The sequence below is a fragment of the Antechinus flavipes genome, chromosome 5 (genome assembly GCF_016432865.1).
Source record: "Antechinus flavipes isolate AdamAnt ecotype Samford, QLD, Australia chromosome 5, AdamAnt_v2, whole genome shotgun sequence".
NCBI lineage: Eukaryota > Metazoa > Chordata > Mammalia > Dasyuromorphia > Dasyuridae > Antechinus > Antechinus flavipes.
The window spans coordinates 34,403,959-34,426,474 of NC_067402.1; the positions used below are offsets into that span (position 1 = coordinate 34,403,959).

A 22,516-nucleotide genomic window follows, 5' to 3' on the forward strand; every position below is an offset into this window, starting at 1 on the left:
TGCCTGGGAATGTTTGCCTTCCTGTTCTCCAGCACTCCGGTTTCCCCAATGATTGTGTCCTTTCTTAAGCACCCTTCCTGATGAGAGAACTGCCAGCTGTGGGGAGAGCCCAGCTTTGAGAGCAGGGAGACCTACCCCCACAGAGGCAGTGCAGAGGTCGAGAGCTACTCCCAGACCCCGCCACAGTCTCCAGCGAGATAAGCGCCTGCATTGGTGGGAAGTGAGCCACTTTCCCAGACCCCCTCAGATGGTCAGCGTTGTCCCCTGCGATGTCCCATCCATTGCTGGCCTGCAGGACCCAGAATCTGACTATCAGGGAAAGCCTTCACTGGGCAATGGGACAGAGAACCAACGGACTGGAAGCCGTCTATTTTATGACAAGTAGTGCTAAAGATCAGAGTCTGGGTCTGGAGTCAGGGAGGCCTGAGTTCAAATCCAGCCTCAGGTGTTTGCCAGCCGCTGGAACCTGGCGGAGTTACCCAACTCCTTCTAAGCTCAGTGACATCATCCATAAAGTGCCGGTGATAACTACCTGGGAGCAGTGACAGCTGGTTTGATCATGGATCTAGAAGTAAAGGAGGAGCAGGGAAGAAGGAAAAAAGGAGGACTCGGCTGTGGTGACGCAGCCAGCGAGGGGGTTCTGAATGTAACCAGAACCCAATCCTAGATGACATGGGTCACGGAATGGTCTCTCATCCACACCAGCTTCTCACGGAAGGATTAAGGCCCCTGGGATGCTGGTTTGTGTCTGAGAGACCTGTGAGAAGGCCAGGAAACGAAGCAGAAAAATTGTGAAGAACTGCGACAGCCGTTAAGAAAAATCTGGGTGTTTACAGGGTGATTTCATTCAGATTCAAGGAAGAAATAATTCCTGGGCTCAATGGACTATCCTCAGCAATAGATTAAAAAGGCCAGCACTCAAACTAGAGAAGGATAAAGAAGTTGATTTGGTTTTTGTTTCATTACAAACCATTATCATTAGTCAGTATCAAAGCCAAAAGAGTAAGTAAAGTATTATAGATATATCCAAGTTGCATGTTTACCAACATGGCAAAAATGGTTCAGCATTAGGAAAATTAGTAGGATAATTAAGCATATAATAACAGCATAACGAAATCTAATGTCCATAGATTCAACAAAAGGCCTTTGAGGGTATAGCACTTTTTTTTTTTTTAAGATACTAAATAGCATTGTGATGATCACATACAAAAAGTGTGTAAGTATGCAAGATATTTATATAATCCAAAACATTTATCTAAAAATCAAGAGCAAACATTATAAAGGGAGGAGAAATCCTAGAAAATCATAGGTGATTTTTGTTCATAGGTGAACAAAAATGGTCACTTTCTTCATTGTTATTTGATACACTACTAACAGTGCTAATTATAATAAAAATCAGTTCACTTTAATCAGTTCACTTTAGTAAGCACCTTTTATATTCAAGGCACTGCTCTGGACAGCAATTGGGGTTATGAAGACAAAAATCAAAATTATCCCTTCTTTGAAGGAACATGAATAGGGGAATGAAAGGGACCTGGTGTTACCAGATCCGAAATTACATACAACTATTTTTTGCTAAATAAAAAAATGAAAAATAGGTCAGAGAAATAAATAATCGATACTTAAAAGCAAATAAAAAAGATTATCAGGTATGTTAGAGTCAGGAAAACCTGATTGTGAACCCAATTTCACATCTTGATTTAACTACTAGTGTGAGCACCCTGTGCAACTCATTTATCTTAGCCTAAGTTTTTTCATCTATAAAATGGAGTCTTGGAAGTCTCAAAGGTACCTTCCACCTTTAAATCTAAGATAGTTTGAACTGAGAAAGAAACTCTTTGTTCAGAAATGCTGGGAAAATTGGAAAATAAGTGGCAGAAAGTATTTAGGCCAACATTTTATAATACATACTGAGTAAATTCCTACTAGAAGTAAAACTTGAATATAAGCAGCCATACCTTTAAAAAAAAATTAAGGATAAAAAGCAATCCTTTACAACTATGAATATGAAGAAAATTCATAATATTTTAAAATGGAGACATTACAAGTCAAATTGGACTACCTTGATTATATGACATTATAAAAGATTTTATACAAACAAACTTCATGTAGCTAGAATTAGAAGGAAAGTTAAGAATTTTTTGTAAATTATCCTTGACCTGAATATCCATGATAAAAATATTATACTTAAAAATTGCCACACATTATTAAAAATAAGACTTTACTCCCCTTAAAAATAGAGAAAAAAGATAAATCTTCTCAACTTCTTCATGGTTACCCAAACAAGTGAAGGATAGAGTGGGTAGGCTTTTTTTTTTAATTATAAACCATTATCACTAATCAGTATCAGAGCCAAAATATTCAATGAAATGATATTAATATATCCAAGAATAATCATTATGTCCAATTTGTATTCATACCAAAGTTGCAAGGGTAGTACAATGTTAGGGAAATTAATAGCTTTCTCCAATAGACAGATGCTCAAAGGATATCTACAATTTTCCAAAAATGACACCTGAAAAAATTCTACAATTATTATCACTAATAATTTAATGCAAATTAAAATAACTAAGAAAAAATTTCATCCATCAAACTGAAAAAGAGCATTAACAATGCAAAAATTCAACATTACAGGTATTATAAGAATATAAGCATATTGCTTGCTTACTTGTGGAACTGATATTGGTACAACTGTTAGAAAAAATAACTTGGAATTTTGCAAGAAAAATTATTGGGACTAGGGCTGATTTATAATCAGAGATTCAGTTAATCAATTAAGTGCCTGCCATATGACACTTTGTGTAGTAGACCCTAAGGGTATATATATAGAACAGTTTTTGTTCTTAAGGAGCTTACATGAACTGATAAACAATCTAGGTATATAACAGTTTATAAGTACAAATAACTTATACCAAGTAAATCAGGAAAGAGCTCAAGAAGAGGTCTGGGGAGGGGGGGCAGAAAAAACTTTTAGTGGGAGCTGACTTCATTGAGGCTTTGAAAAATAATCACACATGCCAAAAAAAAACCCAAACCCTGAATACAGAAATTTTATAGAATTATTTGTAATGACAAAAGAGAGGGAATCAAAATATATCCCCAGCCACTTGGGAATGACTGAACAAACCATGATAAGTAAATGTAATAGAGTATTGTTACCGTCTAACAAATAACAAATCTCAAGAATTCAAAGAAACATAGAAAAACTTAAAGTGGTGCAGACTGAAGAAAGAAGTACAATCAATGTACACAAAGACTAGAAAAATGCAGATAAAGACAACTTGGATCGAATTCAGCCAACATGATTGATAACACTTTAGTAGAACAAAAGCATACAGTTCTCATCTTCCTTTCCTCTTTTCTAAGACATTTTTTTCCTTTCCTTCCACTTTCTCTGCAGCTTTCTGCTCCAAAAAAAAAAAAAAAAAACAAAGAAGAAAGAAATAAAATCCATGTATCATATGCATAATCAAGAAAAATATTTTGTCTTTGTCAAAAAAGATATCTCTGCATATTTAGTTCATCACCTTTCTGACAGATGTTGGGTACCATCATTGAGCCTCTGAAGTAATGACTGGCAGTTGTATGGCCAAAATTTTTAAACCATGAAAAATCTAGGGAAACTTGTATGAACTTACATGAAAGAGAAGGTGCTAAACCAGAACTCTTTAGATGATTATAATAAATCCTTTTCCTGTTAATACTTATTAAACTTGAAAAGTGGAAAGCAGTGATTCCTAGCACTTTATTATGACATTACAGTAACCTTAGTACTTTAGTAAACAATTTTGCTTAACTTTGTGAATATTCTTTATAAGGATATGTAGGAAGTAACTATTAATGTCAAACTCAAGTAATTAGCCTTTTTAAAAAGTGCTATAGAGGTTTCCATGATTGATTTTCTATAATGCAAATATAATTTCTTATATATTAGTAAACCTAAATTTACAGAATGGTCAGATACTGGCATCTAGTTAACTAAAAATAATAATTTAGTTTAGATCATTGTATGTAAAGTAGTTTATCCTCTTAATTTCTAGAACTTCAAGTGAATGAAAAGGTAATGATTTGAACACATAATATAAATATTTGTTTTTCATATATTAGAGGCAGACAATTAACTTTTTTTTAAAACAGTAGTAAAATAAATTTCAACTACTTAGCAATCCTAGCTAATCCAATTTTTCATTTTCTATCTCAGATATAGCCTCTTGAATTTTTAATGGTGGATTTTAGAAGTGTTGAATTCTTTTAAGAGGTCAGATAGCATAGCTTTTAACTATATCTACTTTATTTTCATGTTGAATCATTACTAAACTTCCCTGGTTAGACCCCAAACCTTGATTTCTTTACTACCTACTCACTCTGTAACCTACTCTATTGTATTCTTGAAGGTGTAAGCATCTTGAAAGTATTGATTGTGTTATTTGTATTTATAGATGTACTGCCTAGCACATTATAGGCAATTAAAAGATACTTATCTTCCCTATTTTCACAGCCATCATGCTGATAACAAGCCATCATCACCTCTTACCTAGACATTGTAATAACTTTTTTTTAAGTTAAGAGATTAAATGTTATACATATTTTTAAAATCAAATGGTCCATAATAGAGATTAACAGTTTCATAAATAGGTGTTTATGTTCCATCATATTTAGTATATGAAATTGATTATAGGTTGGAGCAAGAGAATAAATTCAGGGAAAAAAAAATCAGATAATTACTACTGTTCTGAATAGGTTGAGTTTGAAGTACCTACAAGCTGTCAAGGCTGAAAAGTCTCACAGTCAGGTGAAAACATGGGATTGGACTTAGAAGAAATATACTTGGATTTGATCATTGTATTTGTGGGAACTGATGAGATTGTCAAGTGGAGAGAGAAAAAAAGAAAAGGGGATCTAAAATAGAGGTCTGGAGATAGCCAACATGACATGCATGGAAAGAGCCAGTGTCAGAAAAGGAGACTGAAGTCATCATTCTGGCAGAGAAGTAAGACCTTAACCTCCTGTTCCCTTTCCAATCTTATTGCATCTTACACCTTAAGTCCTATTCTTGATTGACTCAGAGCCAATGCAGTGACACTGATGCGATGATGGAAGGCAGGAGACTGATACACAGTTGAATGATGTTCTTCCTTCTCCCATGAGAGGCTGGGGACCTGGAAGGCATGAAAGAATGACTCTTCTCTTCAGGGAATGAAGTGGGGTGATGTGCCAAGGGAAAGAGAACAGTGGAAGAAAGGTTGGGGAAGAGCTTCCTGGATGTCTACTCCTGCTGGATCTATTTGGTGTGGGATGTGATATGTAGATAGAGCAATGAGCACCTGCTGCCAGTGTCAGTGTCATGGAGAATACACTGTGATGAAAAGCCAGCCTTAGAACCTAAGTAGCATTTTGTGTAGACACTATATTTCTATATCTAAATAGTCCCTGAGGACATTGTCATTGTACTATTAATTGGTGTTCGTGATGAGGATCCTGAGACATTAAGGTAAAGTAAAAATTATGTTTATTAACCTTTGCTTTAGAAAAGAGCCAAGGTGTCCATCAAAAATATTCAAAAATAAATTTTTTTCCATGTAGGGATAGTGATAGTTACCTAGAAAATTCATATGCAACAGTGTATTTACCTGTAGTCCCCCCAGAATTAACTTAACTGTAATAGGACATCTTAGTCATTAAACATTGCTTAGTTATGTTCAATTAATCCTTAGGATTAGTAAGTCACCATACAAATTCAGTAGTAAATTCTGTTTTTGAAATTACTAAATGATATTCAATTTAAAACCTTTGAATTGTTGGGGGGGGGGGGGAATTTCTCTTGCTTTTTTAAAAATATGTATTTTACTAGGTAAACATAAGGAGAACCCTATTTTTAGAGCTTTTGTTTCTTTGTCATACCCTCAAAAGGTAGGGACTTTTCATTATCCAACAGTCTAAGCTAGCTGACTTCAGCTCTTCTCAAAAGCTACTGACATCCTAATTCTGAACTATTATACAATGAAAACATTGGGTATAATTTCCTCCGGTCTACTTTTCTCTGTTACCCTTCTTACTGCAGATCTTTCTGCTGAAGCTCATGATTGTAATTTGCATAAATGAAATTCATATTTATGAGTATAGTTCTTGTAGCAACTGACAGGTGCAAGGTTGTCTACCATGCCAATTTATTGTCTGCTGTGTCATTTAAAAGAAAACCACTCACTGTATCTTGAAGAAAAATAAATGCTGTGGTTTGGTTGGAACTGGTAATTTTTTTTTTTTAATTTCAAAAGGAGACAACTTTTTTTGATGCTATATGATTTTTTTCTTGTTTTATAGTATATGGTAATGTTACTGGCTATTGCAGATTCTAGAAATCCATCTTTGTGGCATGCTATAATCTAATGAATTCAATATCTTTTTTCTCATTTTCTTCTTATGTCTCAGGGTATGCATGAGCTGTTAGCCCCGATAGTCTTTATCCTCCACTGTGACCATCAAGCCTTCCTACACGCGAGTGAGGCGGCACGGCCAAGGCAAGTCTTTCTTAGTCTTCCTTCAGCACTGTTTCGTCCAGTCCTACTTTTGTCCCATTTGGTCCAGGATTCCCCTGACCCTCTACCCTCCGTTTCAAGACCTTTATACTCAAGGAGACGTGTAAATGAAAAGAAGGGCTGAGGTGGCGCACATTTGTCAATCAGTCTTTGTCCAGGACGGGGGGCGGGGTTCATTTGTTTCTGTCACGTCCAGTTCTTTGTGACCTATTTGGGGTTTTCTTGGGAAAGAGGATGGAGTGGTTTGCACGGCTTCTCCAGTTCCTGGTATGGATGAGAAAACCAGCAAATCGAGGGATGGGCCCCAGGATTGCCCAGTAGTAAGTGCCTGAAGCCCAGTGCCCCAGCCACAATCTAGCAGTCCTCTGGGTTAGAGCCAATGGTTTTCATCGTAGGTCACCTGTGGAAGTGGACTTATTCATAAGGAATCCTTTTAAATTTTTGGTCAGTAGAATTCATGTTTCAACGTGCATTGCAGACATTTGTTTTCCTTATAGTTTCATCTCCAACTTTGGGAATTCCCTTGTTTTCCTGCATTGTTATAGTCACTCCGGAGCTGCAGGTGTTGAGAATCCTGGACTCTAGCTGTGTGCAGCTGCAGCGGGCCAGAATTCTGGTGTTAACCTTTCTGCTACACTTTGGGATAATGCATCGATGAATTCAGAACCTGTGGGTTGGCAATCTGGTTCGATTTTGCCAATAACGATAATACAAAGCAGAGCCTGATGAGTGTGATTGTTACTAACTAGGGTGGCACAATTACGGGCCCCCAGAGAAAAGCAGAAGCAAGTAAGCCAGGTGGGCTGCAGAGGAAGAGCAGCACCTTGGAGAGGTGACCAGAAGAGATCGGCCTTAGTAAGAGCAAGTGGAAACTCCTTGTGCAGCTTGTTCACGGGAACAGCTCTAAGTTCAAGGGGACTTTGACCCCACGATCCAGGTCTTGTTTCCCGATCTGCCCTACCTAGTAAAGGAAAGGAAATGTCCTAAGGCCACTAATGGAAGGGATTTGCAACAAAGATATTCCCCCAACAGTAAATAATTCAGAGATCATTTCGTTTGTTTAGGGAAAGTATCGAATGACTTTGCCATCCAACAAAACAAACACATTGTGCCCGTGGCAAGTTAATTTGTGTATGCTGAGGGAGACCAAATGGAAAGAGGCTTTGGCCATGAATCCCAGCATCTTGGAGATAGAAACAAACCAAGGGGCGAGCTGGTCCACAGGGCAGGACAGCTAGGTGGCGCCAGAGTGCTCAGGGCTCTGGGCCTGGAAACAGGAGGACCCATCAGCCCCAGACACTTCCTAGCTATGGGACCCTGGGCAAGTCACTTAGTCCTGTGTGCCTCAGTTTCTTCATCTGTAAAATGGATTGGAGAAGTTCATGGCAAATCATTCAGGAGTCTGTTCCACGTAAACCCCAAGTGGGGTCACAGAGTCAGCCATGACTAAAAGCACTGAACAAGAACAGTCTACAGTAAGATGGCCATTGCGGATTGACTGCTGGCTCTGGGGAAAGAGAGCCAGGGTGAAAGGAATGGGCAGAGGAATGACCATGAATAACCTCAAAGTTATACAGTCCATATCTGACTCATAAAAGTGCTGGTATGGGGTGGATCTCCAGGTTTTCTCCAATTTTGCTAATTTTTTAGAAATTTGCATTTTGGAGTCTGTCTATTCCTGGTCACACCAATCTCCTCCTCCTGCTCCCTTCTTATTTCAAGTTCTAGTCCTCTGTTCTCATCCTCGGTTCTTGTACCATCCACACCTGCCTCTGAAATTCCTCTTCTTGGTCTAATTTGAGTAAGGCCTGCCTGATTCCCCCTACCTACACCACCCCAAACCCCAATGAAGGGTATGATTTCTCTTTTTTAAAAATTCTTAAGGCATTTTATTTGAATTTCTCCTCTTAACTTCTCTTATTCTTTCTTATCATATATGTTTTTATACTTTGACCACCAGATTATGTTTTTTCTATATTTTACATAGCATTACATAGCTAATCACGTTTACCTTCCAGTCAAATATATTAACATTTTTAATCTTCCTATGTTTTTTAAAGCTCAATTTTAATTTTCAAATTTTGCATAAAACTTCAGAAATATCCAATGTAATTATTGGAGTAGTATTTTTACATTAAATTGTTTTTGTATGTCTTTGTTTTAAAAAATTACAGACTCTAAAATTCTGTGCAGAGAGGATTTACTTCACTTAAAATAAATGAATTGCCAGTGGGAGGAGGGGGGATAGAAATGCTATTTTATCCATAGACTTTAAACATCAAAAAAGTAAAGTAATACTATAGACAGATTGATAAGAAGAGCTGTCACTGATTAATTGCTGTTAAAATACAATAAAAATTGAAGCTATTAGAGCAAAATAAATTAATGTTTTGATATTGCAAATTTGACCAGTAACCATATTTTTTTTTCCTTTCGGACAAACAGTGATAGATTGTAGAGTAATCAATTATTCTAGATCAAGCATAGTCAAGGTATTTATTGTGACATTCAGTAATTTGTTATTTGGAATAATAAGATAGCTACTTCATTGTAGTGCAGAGGAGGCAACTAATTTGTTTTTGATCTTAATAGAAAGGAAAGACTTTATTTATTCAAAAGAGTTTCTTTTTTCATTTAAGAAGGCTAATTTTTCTCATTTGAACTGTATGGAGGAATATGGTTATCTTTATAGTGGTAAATGCAGAATACTGACCCAAATACAAACTTTGATTATTCACTTGTGTTTTATTTCCATTTTAAAGTGAGGAAATGAAAGCCCTTTTGAACCCTGAATATCTGGAACATGATGCCTAGTAAGTATAAAATCTGCTTTGACAGATTGTTTCCAATAATTTTTACATTATGGCAATTAATAACCATTTTTCCCTTTCATTTTTAGTGCGATGTTTTCACATCTTATGGAAACTGCTGAACCCTGGTTTTCGACTTTTGAGCATGATGGTCAAAAGGTGAATTGCTCAAAAATCTTTATGATATTTGTGATTCCTATTATAAATTTTGAGTGATGATTTATAGGGAACAGGGCTTACTAAGCAAGGTTGATGTTCTCTCCAAAAATTAATACAGTAAAAGAAATACCTGAGTCACTAATATCCATGTGATGTTCAGAAAAGACAGTGACCAATATGTAATGGATGTTTGTGTGCAGTATAAAAGGTGCCCATGCTGGGTGGTTCTGTGCCAGTGTCTCCCATGTTGTACAATCAAATCTAAACTTTTTAAGAGAGACCTTGTGAGTGTCCTTGTATCGGTTTTTCTGACCACCTTGTGAGTGCTTGCCATGCATCAGTTCTCCATAAAATAATCTTTTTGGCAAGTATACATTTGGCATTCTACGACAGATATTATGCAAAGTAATAGGCACACAAGCAAAAATAAGCCACTTCTTGCCTTCAGAGGAACTGGCATTCCCTCAGGGGTGACAGCATGTACCTCTCTCATCCAGAAGGAGATGAGGAGTCTGCACCTGAGAGTGGGGGGGAGAGAGCTACTCAAAGCTGAGGGGATCAGCAAAGGGTTCCATGCAAGGGATGGGGCTGAAGCTGAACTTTGACAGGTGTTGGGGATTAGCAGAGGTGGAGGAGGCAGCAAGAACATTCCAGGCATCGGAAATAATCAGGGCAAAGAAAGTGCTTGGAAAGAGAGACCAGTGGGCATGTCTGAGAGCCCCAAGAAACCTGACTTAATGAGTCAAATGAGCTAAGATTCTATAGGAGCTCTTGGAGTTGTTGATTGGGTAGATGATTGACATGATCAGATTTGTGATTAAGGAAAATCAGGTGAGCAGCAGGGTGGGTGGAGGCTGGACTGGAATGGGCAGAGGCTTTAGAAGCAGAGACATCAATGTGGAGACTTTCAAATAGATCTTCAGCTTCGGTGGCTGGTGTCTATGAATTTGTAATTTTTTTTTAATATATCTGTATTTCAATTTAATTTGGCTTCTTTTGTAGTCATTTGTGTTATTTAAAAACATCATTCTGAGGAAGAGTCCATAGGTTTTTATAGGTGCAGCCAAGCAGGTTCAGCCCCAAGATTTAGAGCCTCTGCTGCAAAGGTTCATACATGGAGAAGGGCTTTGCAGCTGGCCTTGAGCTTAGAGTAGATCTAGAAAATGGCCTGGATATCTTTGGGGGAAAGTTTCTGCCAGACTTGCTGGATGGCAGGGCACCGTGGGGGGTATAAACAGTGACTAGGAAACTCAAAGGAAGAACAAGCAGGAGGAGTTGGAAGATAAAGAGAGATGGTGGGTGACATGGACAGGGCCCTCTGTCCCACCAGAGAGGTGTCCCATGACAAACGTAGGGAGGAGGCAGGCAAGCCTCATTAGAGAGAACCCTCGAATCGATGACCTCACAGAAACAGACGTTGGAATACCACAAAAGTGGAGTCTAGTCCCATAGACTCTCCAGGTGGCCATTTTATGTCCGGGCTGTAGTACCTGTGTTGTTTTCTTGGCAGGTGGCTTGGGAAAAACTCAATTGAAGGAATTTTTAACACATTAGCATTCTGGTGATCAGCACTTCCAGCGGTTACTTCTAATGTCAATTGCCCCTTCCCAAGGGAATTTGTATTTTAATATTTGAGCATTATACATAAAACAGAAAATGCTCTTATTGTCTCACATATGTAACTTGATATTGATGTTCATAGTCTATAAATTGATTTAGAAAGTATGATATTTATGTAATATGAATGACTCACAACAAATTTATTCCTCTGAAAATAGATATGACTTTCTTTTCCTTTTTTCTTAAAAATTTAAGTTTTAGGTTTAAAAAGCAAAATGTCAATGATACCAATACTACTAAAGGCACAGAATCAAACATGGCCATGTCTTGCATGTCTATGCAGGTTAACTGGAAATATACATGTTTAAAAAAAAAAAATTAGAGCCATGCTTTCTTACTTTAAAGACCTTCTGGCTAAAAACTCTCTACCAATAATACCAGTTCCAGCCTGATGAACTGATAGATGAAGTAATTTGCTTGTGGTCACACATGTCAGAAGCAGGATTTGGCCCAAATCTTCCTAATTCGACAAGCTTTCATGGCCCTCTGGCTTCCAGGCCAGGCTCATTTTCATCACATACACTGTGCCATCAAATTACTTTAAGTGGCTAAGACAACACAGTGAAAGGTAGTCCTTTTATTAGAAACAATCAAATGCAACTTCTGCACATTCATATTAATTCCATGAAAAAGTCAATGTATAAAATTCCCACCAAAAGGAATATGTAATCAAATGCTTATCGATCTGACTGATTTTAGTGAGTCCCTTTCTTTCTCCTTTGAAGTCCCTACAAATGAACTTAAGTTCAGCTTTTCCCATTCAGCTATTTTGGTTCCATCTGATATAGACAATGTAGATAATGCATTTCACATTTCGGGGCCTGCACATATTTACTAAATGCCTGCTGCCAAGGGTGTGGCAATCTGCTGGACAGAATTATACTCTTTACCCTCAGGGAGCTTTCTTTCCAGTGATAGATATCTGACAGTGGAGCAATATAAATTTAGGCCTAAAGGATTATCTCCAAAGAAAACAAACCACTCACATAAATGACATCGTGTTCTTATTATGATAATTATTCTTAAGTTTGAAAAATCTGTTTCTTGAGATTCTTACCTTTAAACATTTCATTAAATATACTTATACTGTTTGCAAATAGAAAGTTTCATGGTTCTTTTTATAGTTAAAGATCTCCCCCTTTCAATGTCTTCAGATATTTTTAATTGACAGATGCAAATAACATTCTTTGTTATGAAAAGAAATCCTGGAGGTAAGGGAATATTCTGCATCACATTTATCTTCCATTATGATTTCAATGGAAGATAAGCTAAGCTGTTTAGCATGTAAGTGATCATCAGCATTACTTTCTACTTTCTTAAATTTAAGAGATTTTTATCTTAAGTATTCTGAGCAAAGGGAAAATATTTTTAATGTACAGTTTATGCCTGCAGTCTTTAATAGACCACACAAGAGCCCCTATCAAGCATCAGAATAATAGATTACACATGCTATTGATTTAATGACAACTCATACTACTCATGCTAGAAATTGATCTGATTTCATTAAACTAAACATTTTTAACAGGTTCATTCAGGATAGATTCCCTCCCAAGACTTCCACAATTAAAGATTATATTTCCTATAGAGATATAATTTATACAAGCCTTCTAAAAAAGATTATCTTCTGGTTTTTTGGCATAATTGATAAAAATTACACCTGGGGAAAAATACTTCATACTGACTGGCACAGACCCCCATATACTTATATTTTATATCTTAACTATGTGACCAAAATATGTGAAATAATCATGTGGACCATTTTTCCCAAAGACTTTTAAATTGCTTTCTTGGAGAGAGGTGGACTTCTTAGAAGGGAGGTATCAAACACAGGACCCATGACACTTTTGGGTGTGAGCTGAACAAGATTAAAATACACAGGAAAATATTTAACAAAATAAATACAAATACAATAAAACATAGATAATTTTAAGGTGATCCATATGTATAGTTTAGTGACTGATGTTTCTGATGGCTTAAAGTGAACGCTAAGTTCTAAAATACTAAATGCAATTTTTAAGATGGATATAAATTATTACATTTAATTCAGATAGAACATCAATGGAAGATCATTTTTAAAATGGTTCTTATCATTCATAGCAGTACAAACAGTCCATTTGATTTTAGTCCTGAATTTTTTAAAGTAATAATGTTTCTCATCCGAATTATTATAAGACAATTGTTTTGTTATAAGAAACAAATTTTAAAGTATTTAAGGATTAGCTAGCACATAAAAATTATTTTCTTCTACACAATAGGAGGTTCTTTAATTTATTTGTGTCTGTGATCTCTTCAATCTCTTCAATTCTTCCAAAGGGAGAGAAAGCAGTCTGCTACCACCACCCAATCTTATGCCATTCTGGTCCATGCCTTTTTTACAATTCCTCCATGGTCCATCCAGTGTGCCAGGTCTCTTAGCACTGCATATACTTAACCCTTGATTTCACTACCTTTTTAGTCCACCTTCTTTTCTGTTCTTACATTTCTCTAATAATGACTTTTAAAGGACGAAAACTATTGATAACCTACATATTTTCTTGATGTCCAAACAATATCAGGGTATTTGATAGAAAGAATACTTCATTCAAGAGTTGAATTTACTTGCCAGTTAGGTTGCTTATTGCCTATGTGGTCATGGACATGACACGCAGGGCCTATAAACTGAAGGGATTGGGCTGAGTGTCCCCAACACAAAATGAGAAGGGAAGCAATGAGGGCAGCTAGGAGTTATAGCAAATAGAGTGCTGGATCTGGAGGCCTGCCATGTCATTTAATGTCTGTCTCTTCAGTTTGTTCATATGTCTACAAAATGAGAAGAAAAAAGGCACCCACCTCCCAGGGTTCTTGTGAGGATCAAATGAAATCATAATTTGTGAAGCACTTTGCAAACCATAAAGTGATATTTAAATGATACTCATTTAATTTTCTCATACTCATTATTATCATAATTATTGTTATCTACCACCAAAGGGATAGAACCATACTGTGATGAAAATCTTCCATCTATCAAGGTACTTTTAAATTGCCTCTTTATTGATAGTAAGTAGGTAGTATTGATAGTTACTGTTAGTAGGCTATAGCCTCCTCTCCCTCATCATTCTGTCTCCCTTGCCTTTTGGGGCAGCTACTAATCCAAGTGTCTTAGTCATATGCTATCATAATATAGTACCTGGTACTTAGAGGTATTTGTAGATTAATTGATATGAAAAAATTGATGTTAAAAAGATAGGCATTCAACTTCAGAAAGGAGCTTTGAGATCTTTGAAGGCACTGGACATTTTCCCAAATTCAATCCAGAATGATGTTGTATTTATTGTATTAATCGGTTAATTCTATTATTCTATTAATCCAGTTTATTGTCCATCAGCATTGAATGTCTGAAAATATATGTACTGACAGATTCAACTGCGTCTCTTAGGTTGCACAATTGTGTCAGCATAATTTAATTGATCCTTTAAAATCAAGTTTTACTGCCTTAGATAACTTAAGCCTAAAAGAAATCAGGACATCAGGCCTGATATAAATTCCATAAACTCTGACTTTTCTTTAGGAGTCTCTAAGCTCAGATTTAGATGAGGACAGCATTACATTTGTGTAGAGAAGTCCTGAAAATATTAGACAAGGGATTTATGAGTCATAGCTATATATGTGACATATTTGAGATCCTTCACAATAGGATTAGTAATAGTGTTAGTAACTTTTATTTGTAAAGTACTTTATTTTTTCCAAAAGACTTTGCTACCTGTGGAGTCCAAAAGATAGAGATAGAAGAAAATGAGAGCCAGGAATGGTAAATGTAGAGGAAATCAATTGAAGTGTTGTCAATTGAGGTCCACCCTATGGACTTTTGGCACACGGATTAACGTTTTTAATGAGTATTTAATTGATCCAGAAAGCACAAGTAGTGGCGAAAATGAGAAGTACTGAAGGGATTTTTCCCATAAGGAGTCTATCTCCAGGCCAGAGCCTAACCATCCCTCCCTACTCAATCCCCAAAGGACAAGTGGGACTTCCAGATGCCAAGAAACAGGCCAGCCCAGCCCAGCCCAGCCAGGCTGCTCTCTTCCTGCCCTTGTGCATTTGCCCCAATCCCAGGGTGGCCAATGGGGGAGGCTCCCTGGTCAGAGAGCCTCCCCAGGGCTGGGGCTGCCAAGAGTCCTTGGTCCTCAGTAACTGCTGTTGCCCGCCCTGAGCTCAATGCCCCTTCCAGAGGCTATGTGCTGTGGCCACATGATCCTGCAGGAACATGCACAGCCTCTGCATCCGGGGCCCTAGTTGGGCAGTCCTGAAAGCCGCAGCCTCCCGTGGAAGCAGCCAAGTCAGTCACGGCAGGGGCAGGGACAGCCGGTGTGCCACACAAGCAACCCCGTGTGACAAGTGTTGGGCAAGCATCAAGTGCCTCGACTCTGTTTTCTCATCCAAATATACCCAATACTGAATTCTCAGAGTTTGGAAGTCCAAGAGTGAGGGACCACTGTACCACTATTTTCTGAGGGAGATAGTGCAGTACCCAGAGCCCCAGGCCTGAAGTCAGGACTCCTCTTCGTAGGTCCAAATCCAGCCTCAGACACTCCCTAGCTCGCTGTCCCTGGGCAGGGCACAAGTCACCCTGTCTGCCTCAGTTTCTTCATCTGTAAAATGACCCGGAGAAGGAAATGGCCAACCCTCCCAGTGCCTCTGCCAAGAAAACTTTAAATGGGATCACAAAGAGTCAGACCAGACTGACAACAATTTTGGGGCAGCTAAGAGGTACAGTGGTTCAAGGGCCAGACCTGGAGTCAAGAAGGCTCATCTTCTGAATTCAGGTCTGGTCTCAGAAGCTCTGTGAGCTTGGCAAGTCGTTTAACTCTTGTTTACTTGTTTCCTCATCTTAAAATGAGCGGGAAAAGGCAACATCAGTTGCTGAGATCAGGGAAAGTCGGCCATGACCAAGCAACAAGTATTTGTAACTAGTTTGAACATTTGGTTCAGGCCTTTTTTTTTTTTTTTAATTTTTTAACCAGATCCCTGGGGAAGCCTGTTGTCCAGGCAGATAACTGAACATTCCCCAGTTTGAGGGGGGAGGGGGCGGCTGCCGCCAGGAAAGTTCCTTAAGTTTAAGCTCAGAATCAAAGCTGTCCAAAAGAGGAGACATGTTCAGATTTAGGACATCAGCAACACAAAAGAAGCTTGAAATTCCACACTCCCTTCCTCTCTCTCTCGCTGCCAGTCATACAAGGTGGGCTTTGTAAAGTTTAAAAAGGTTCAAGAGTACTTGGGTAATTTAATCATTTTATTAATAAGACCAGCAGGTTATTAGTAAAAGAATGGTCATTTGGCTGTATCTCTTTAGACCAATGACTGTGGGTTCACAGTTTATATATGCTTCCAGTAGGGATTGATGTCATTCTATCATGTCACCCTGGAGAGAGAAAATATCTCACTCCCAAACCACTCTCAGCAATACAGGACCATTCCCAGCCTCAGGCTCTCTAGACAAAGGGATCTGTCTCCATCCAAACTTGAGTAAAACATAACCTCACCTTACATTAGGTTACTTGCAAGGTTGGATGAGGTCTGACCAAGAAGGGGAATCCATGCAATCTCATCAGTTATGTCCTTCTGGGGGAGGGGGGGAAATCTGGACTTTTGCAGTGAGGAATCTAGAAGATAGGGTGACCCTCTGGTTTTCTCCAAGATATGGCTTCTTATAGTCATTTCTCATAACTTGCAACAAAATGCAGCTTTACACCCAGCATCATGGAGATCACTGTTCTTCACTGTAGAAATGTGATGAGGCCCCACTAGCCAGCACTGTTGGAATATAGCTTCTAGGGGAGACAGTAATAATTTTAAGGTCCCCTGACCTTAGGGGGCTTTGGTTCTAACAATCTGTCAGTGATTCTAAAGTCTTCTGGCTTTGGAATCTGTGATCCCAAGGGCCTCCCTCTTCTCCTCCCCTCCCCCCAACCTTGGAGTACCATTGTTCTGGCAATCTGTCTGTCAGTGATTCTAAAGTCTTCTGACCTAGGATAGTTCTAGATCTGCTAGTCAGCAACAACCAGTGGTCTCAAGACCACTCCTCAGTTCTACCTCTAGGCCATAAAATTGGCATATCGAAGACAGGGAGAACTAGATAAATTTGTCTTCTTGTTCCAGTTTCTTTGCTAAATTCTTTTCCAATTTAACCCGCTTCAATTGGCGTTACAATTATAATAAACTTTGCCCCTTGACTTGGATATGGGCTCAAGCCTGCAAATTCCTTCGAGATACCGGGTCTGAGACTCCTCAACATTTTGGGTCCTTTCCCAACCTCAACAATAGTACAATAGCATTCTTTGCTGCAAAATATCTCTTCAGGAGAGCAGAGGAACGGAGGGAATGATGTAGAACATCTGGGCTTGAAGCAGAGTCTAAGTCCATTCCATGACACTCCCACTTCCACCTGGAAACTCTGCAGTGCAAACTGTAGACTATAGAAATCAACCCCCACTGCTGTCACACCAATATGGCAGCACTCTGTACTGCTGGAACTGTGGGAACGTGGCAGACACCCTAGAGTTCCAGGGGAGAACTCAGTGGAATTGGGTGGCAATTCACTCAGCTTGCTGGAAAGAGTCCACCAGTATCTGATGCCATTTCTATGCATCCAAAAAGTCACTTGGAGCAGAAAGCTAAGCTGGTGAGCCCTGAATTGCTCAGTATGTGAGGAGGCTTAGATGCTTGAGATTCAACTCCCAGAGAAATCACTGTAGGAGGAAATGGAGTCTGAAAGTGAACAAAAAAATATAGGAGTAAAGACTAAAATTACAGAAGATCTCTGGAGGAAGAAACTTAAAAGACAATGAACATAAGCAAATAACAGGAAAAGAAACACTAATAGCTGGAGGAAATATGGCCCCCAAATCTAAAAATAAACATTATTTTTTAAAAAAGGAAAATGACTCACCCTTCAATGAGATCTTCTGGAATTTGAAGACAACATGGAATGTAAGCTTGCTTTTTTGAGTGGTTGAAATGAGCACTGTAAGGGCAGAATTTATGCTCTGCAAAGCAGAAATATTTGACAAAGCAGAAAAATTTGAATCTTATGGAAAGTCTCACCAAGGAAAGGAGAGGACAATAGATTAGGAAAACAAATGCCCATAAATGAAGGACAGCTTAAAAGAAGAGAAGTAAAAAACAAACAAAAAAAGATGTTCTCTATTCAAATAAAACTCAAGATGTTTAGAGACAATCCTAAAATTCATAGGTATCCCTGAAGAGCATGATAGTTCAAAAAACTTGAACATCATCCCGTAATAAATAATTTGAGAAAACTTCCCAGAACTTCTGAACATAGAAAGAAATATCATTTGAAAGAAAGCCTCCAAGAAAATCAACAAACCCAAAGCTACAAACTCCAAGACAGATTGTAGTTAATTTTAACAATTTAATAAACAACAAAATCTTCAAGTAACCAGAAAATCCTTCAAAGATTAAAGAAAATTTGAATAATAAAAGACTCTTCTGTACTTAATAGAAAATACAGAAAAGATTAAAATAATAGATTCCAAAGAGAAATAGAGCTCTAGATACTACTCTGGTTGACCTACCCTGCAAATCTAAGCTTAAGCAGAAATGGAAAAAAAAAAATGGGTATTCAATAATAAAAAGGCATTCAAAACATTCTTAGATACATTCTGCTTTTTTCCCCCCAATCCTTATATTTGCCCCTTTCTCTCCATTGGTACTGTTACCAGCCTAGTAGAGGTTCTCCTTCATGCCTAGAATAAAACACTAATAGCATGCATTCTGGTTGATAGCCTTTCTGTTTAACTGCCAGTTCTCCCCAAAACAAGTAGGAGTCCTCAACTCCAAGGATTCTTTATTACTTCCAGGATCAGGTACAAAACTCTCTGTTTGGCATTTACTTGGCTATTTCCTACCATCCCCTTCTATTTTTTGCCCACCAGCTCTGCTCTAGACCTGACCCTCATTGCTTTTCCTCAGATAAAATATGGTCATTTTCAAATGCTGTTGGAAATTACAACTCTCTCTGCTTTATGTCTCATTTGATATTGTAGAGAATCATTATTTTTGTGATTCTGCTTATCAGAAAATCTGTGTGAACCTAGCATATCCAAGAGATTCTCCCTATTTGACTAGAACCTTTAGGGCTAAGCATTATTCTACTAATTACTTATTTTTATTAAATGGTATTCATAACATTTATTAATATTGATGTTATTAATATTTTATCAAATATGTTAATAAGCCAACATTTATATGGCACTTACACATTTACAAATTATTTTACATATATTATTATCTCAACAGCCATGTGAGGAAAGCTATAATTATTATCTCTATTTTATAGATGAAGAAACTAAACCTTAGCTTTGTAAAGTAGCTTGCCTACTAATAGAATTAGTAGATATTTGAGGCAGGATTTGAACTCAGTTCTTCTGTGTCTTGTACTCTGTTTAGGCCAATGATAAATGAAGCAGATTCTTGTGATTTTTATACATTGTTTAAAGATAGGATTTGCCTCAGATAATAATTTATGAAAATTAGCATATTCTTTTCTCATTTCTTTCAAGCATACTTAGGACACATACATACACCATTCTATAAACATTATCTAAAAATTATGTTTATACAGATACCAAAATAATAATAATATATAATTTTTTTCTTGCTTTTGGTCTTAGGGAAAAGATACAGTGATCACAACCATCCCGTTTGCCAGACCACAGGATTTAGGCCCATCTATTGCTATTGTTACAAAAGTAAACCAGATTCAAGACCATCTGCTGAAGAAGCAAGATATTGAACTCTACATGCACCTGAATAGACTAGAAATTGCTCCACAAATTTATGGGCTGTAAGTGTTCGTGGCTTTTTAAAGTAATCATTTTATTTTGAATTTGTATTAAAATACCATGGTCAACATAATTTTCAAAAGGAAGAGAAAGACATTTTAAATGATTGCTTTAGATTTTCATAACCTTTGTTTTATTTAAAAGAAAAGTTTACTCAGCCAAAGGAATAAGTTAGTAGAATCCTTCACACCAGGGAATTTATTTACTGAGCCAAGAGAAAGACTTTCATTGTGATAAGGAAGTAGACATAAGGCCAAGCTGTATGGTGTTATAATCATTGAGCATGTGATGGCTTCGGTCTTCTGGCTTCATCATTTAGAAATACAAATCATCTTTTTTGCCCAAAAATGTAACATTTAAAGCAACAGAATAAGCATGCATATATACATACACCTTACACAAAGATATAAAGTAAAGGTAAGCTTTTTTTTTTTTTTTTAATATGCCTGGGGAGATTTAAAAATAATGTTCCCATTCATTAAATAGATGAAGAAATGGTAACTTACATGCAAAAATTTTTAATCCACTCTATTGTCTTTATCTCTGATGGCTCTAAAAAGGGGCCAAAACAAAAAAGACTTGAGGACATTTGAAAAAAGGGGGTCATAATTAAAAGAATTGCTCTGGTTGATCCTGTTTTGTTTTGTTGAAACTACTAACTCAAGTCCTTTATAATTATAAGGCCACAGGCTACAAATCTGTAAGGTTCCTTTAATTAGGAACCAATATAATAGCATTCCTTGTTCCATGAGAAGTAGGTCCACAACCTCTCAAGAATATAGGTGGATGAATTGGAACAGAAATGATAAAAAGGGATCTTTGTTCTTTTTAATCATGCCTCTATCCACTTGGCCTGCCCCAAACTTTGATTCATCTATCTGTGCACATGTAATATAACAGTAAGAATTTTCATTTTTAAAGTGCATTAGGTTTTTTTCTTCAATCGCATTTTATTTTTTCCAAATACATGTAAAAAGATAGTTTTGAACATTCTTTTTTGTAAATTGTGAATTCTAATTTTTTCTCCTTCCCTCTGTTTTCCTCTTCCCCAAGAGAACAAGCAATTTCATATAGGTTAAATGCTTGCAGTCTTTAAACATATTTCCATATTTACCATGTTGCACAAGAAAAAATCAGACCAAAAGTGGGGGAAAACTTTGAGAAAGAAAACACAAACTAACAAAAAGGTGAAAATACTGTGTTTTGATGCACATTCAGGCTCTATAGTTTTCTCTCTAAATGCAATTGACATTTTCCATCAAAAGCTTCTTGAAATTGCCTCGAATCACCTCATAACAAAGAGCCATAACCATCAGAATTGATCATCACATAATTTTATTGTTGCCGTGTATAATGATCTCTTAGTTCTACTCATTTCACTCAGCCTCAATTCCTGTAAGTCTCTCCAAACCTCTCTAAAATCATCCTGCTGGTCATTTCTTACAGAACAATAATATTCCATAACACTCATAGACCACAACTTATTCAGCCATTTTCCAATTGATGGGCATCCAGTTTTCCAGTTTCTGCCACAAACATTCGTGGACATACAGGTCCCTTTCCCTCCTTTAAGATCTCTTTGGGATACAATCCCAATAGAAACACTGCTGCTCAAAGGGGATGCACAGTTAGATAGCCCTGGGGACTCTTCAGAATGATTGGATCCAGATACAACTCCACCAACAATGTATCAGTTTCCCAGTTTTCCCCCAACATTTGTCATTATCTTTTCCTGTCATCTTAGCCCATCTAGAGGTGTGTAGTGGAGTATCTGAGTTTCTTTTCATCTGAAAATGGTTGTATATTAGGCTTTAAAGAATGCCTTTCCTACCAGAGTCCCAGAAGATTGGCGTTGCATATGGGGAAACTGGAGCAGGAGGAGGGCAGGTGCCCACTCCCAGGCTCATGAGGGCGGGGCTTGAAAAGGAAGCTGGCCTTCTGGGAAGTTAAAAGTAAAGGTCATGATGTCCCTTTGGAGCTGTTCCGGTGGTAATCTCATGTCGGATCTCTGGGCCCGGCAGTATCCGGCAGCATCCAGTTCTGCCACATCCCGTCATCTCTCTGAGTCTCACCCTTGTCACCCAAAGAGGGAAAATGGTTATTATCAATAAAGTATTTTGTGAAATAAAAAAATGGTTATTATCAATAAAGTATTTTGTGAAATAAAAAATTAATATAAAATGTAAGCTATTGGGGTCTTTCAAGAGATTTAGAGGTGATGTGCATAGTGGATAGAGAGCAGCACTCCATGAGAAAGAAGTCCTTTTTCTAAGCATGGCCTTGGACACATACTAGCAAATCTTCAGCCTTAGAGTGCCCCAGGAAACTCATCTTGACTAACAATTGCAGAATAGTTGCTGCTTTGAGAGAGCTTCCTCACTTGAGACGCCTATCCTGATGAGCGCACCAGTAGAGATTCCCCACTACTCCAGATGAGCAATGTGTCTTGTGATTCTAATTCTGATCTGTGCATATTGGTTCAGTCTCCTAATCTTGATGTTACCTTCATTTTCTTCACTAATAAATGGGTATGAAATTGTCAGTAATAAAT

The 22,516-nt window shown here is 37.6% G+C and overlaps 1 protein-coding gene across 1 annotated transcript in view; it reads left to right on the forward strand.

The window, feature by feature from the left end:
• TBC1D5 (TBC1 domain family member 5) overlaps nt 1-22,516 on the forward strand; it is a 587,873-nt gene that overhangs the window by 377,886 nt on the left and 187,471 nt on the right. Inside the window, exons 13-16 of the mRNA XM_052000341.1 lie at nt 6,430-6,518; nt 9,299-9,349; nt 9,436-9,505; nt 19,795-19,967. Of these exons, the coding sequence (XP_051856301.1) occupies nt 6,430-6,518; nt 9,299-9,349; nt 9,436-9,505; nt 19,795-19,967 (383 nt within the window). The remainder of the gene's footprint in view (nt 1-6,429; nt 6,519-9,298; nt 9,350-9,435; nt 9,506-19,794; nt 19,968-22,516) is intronic.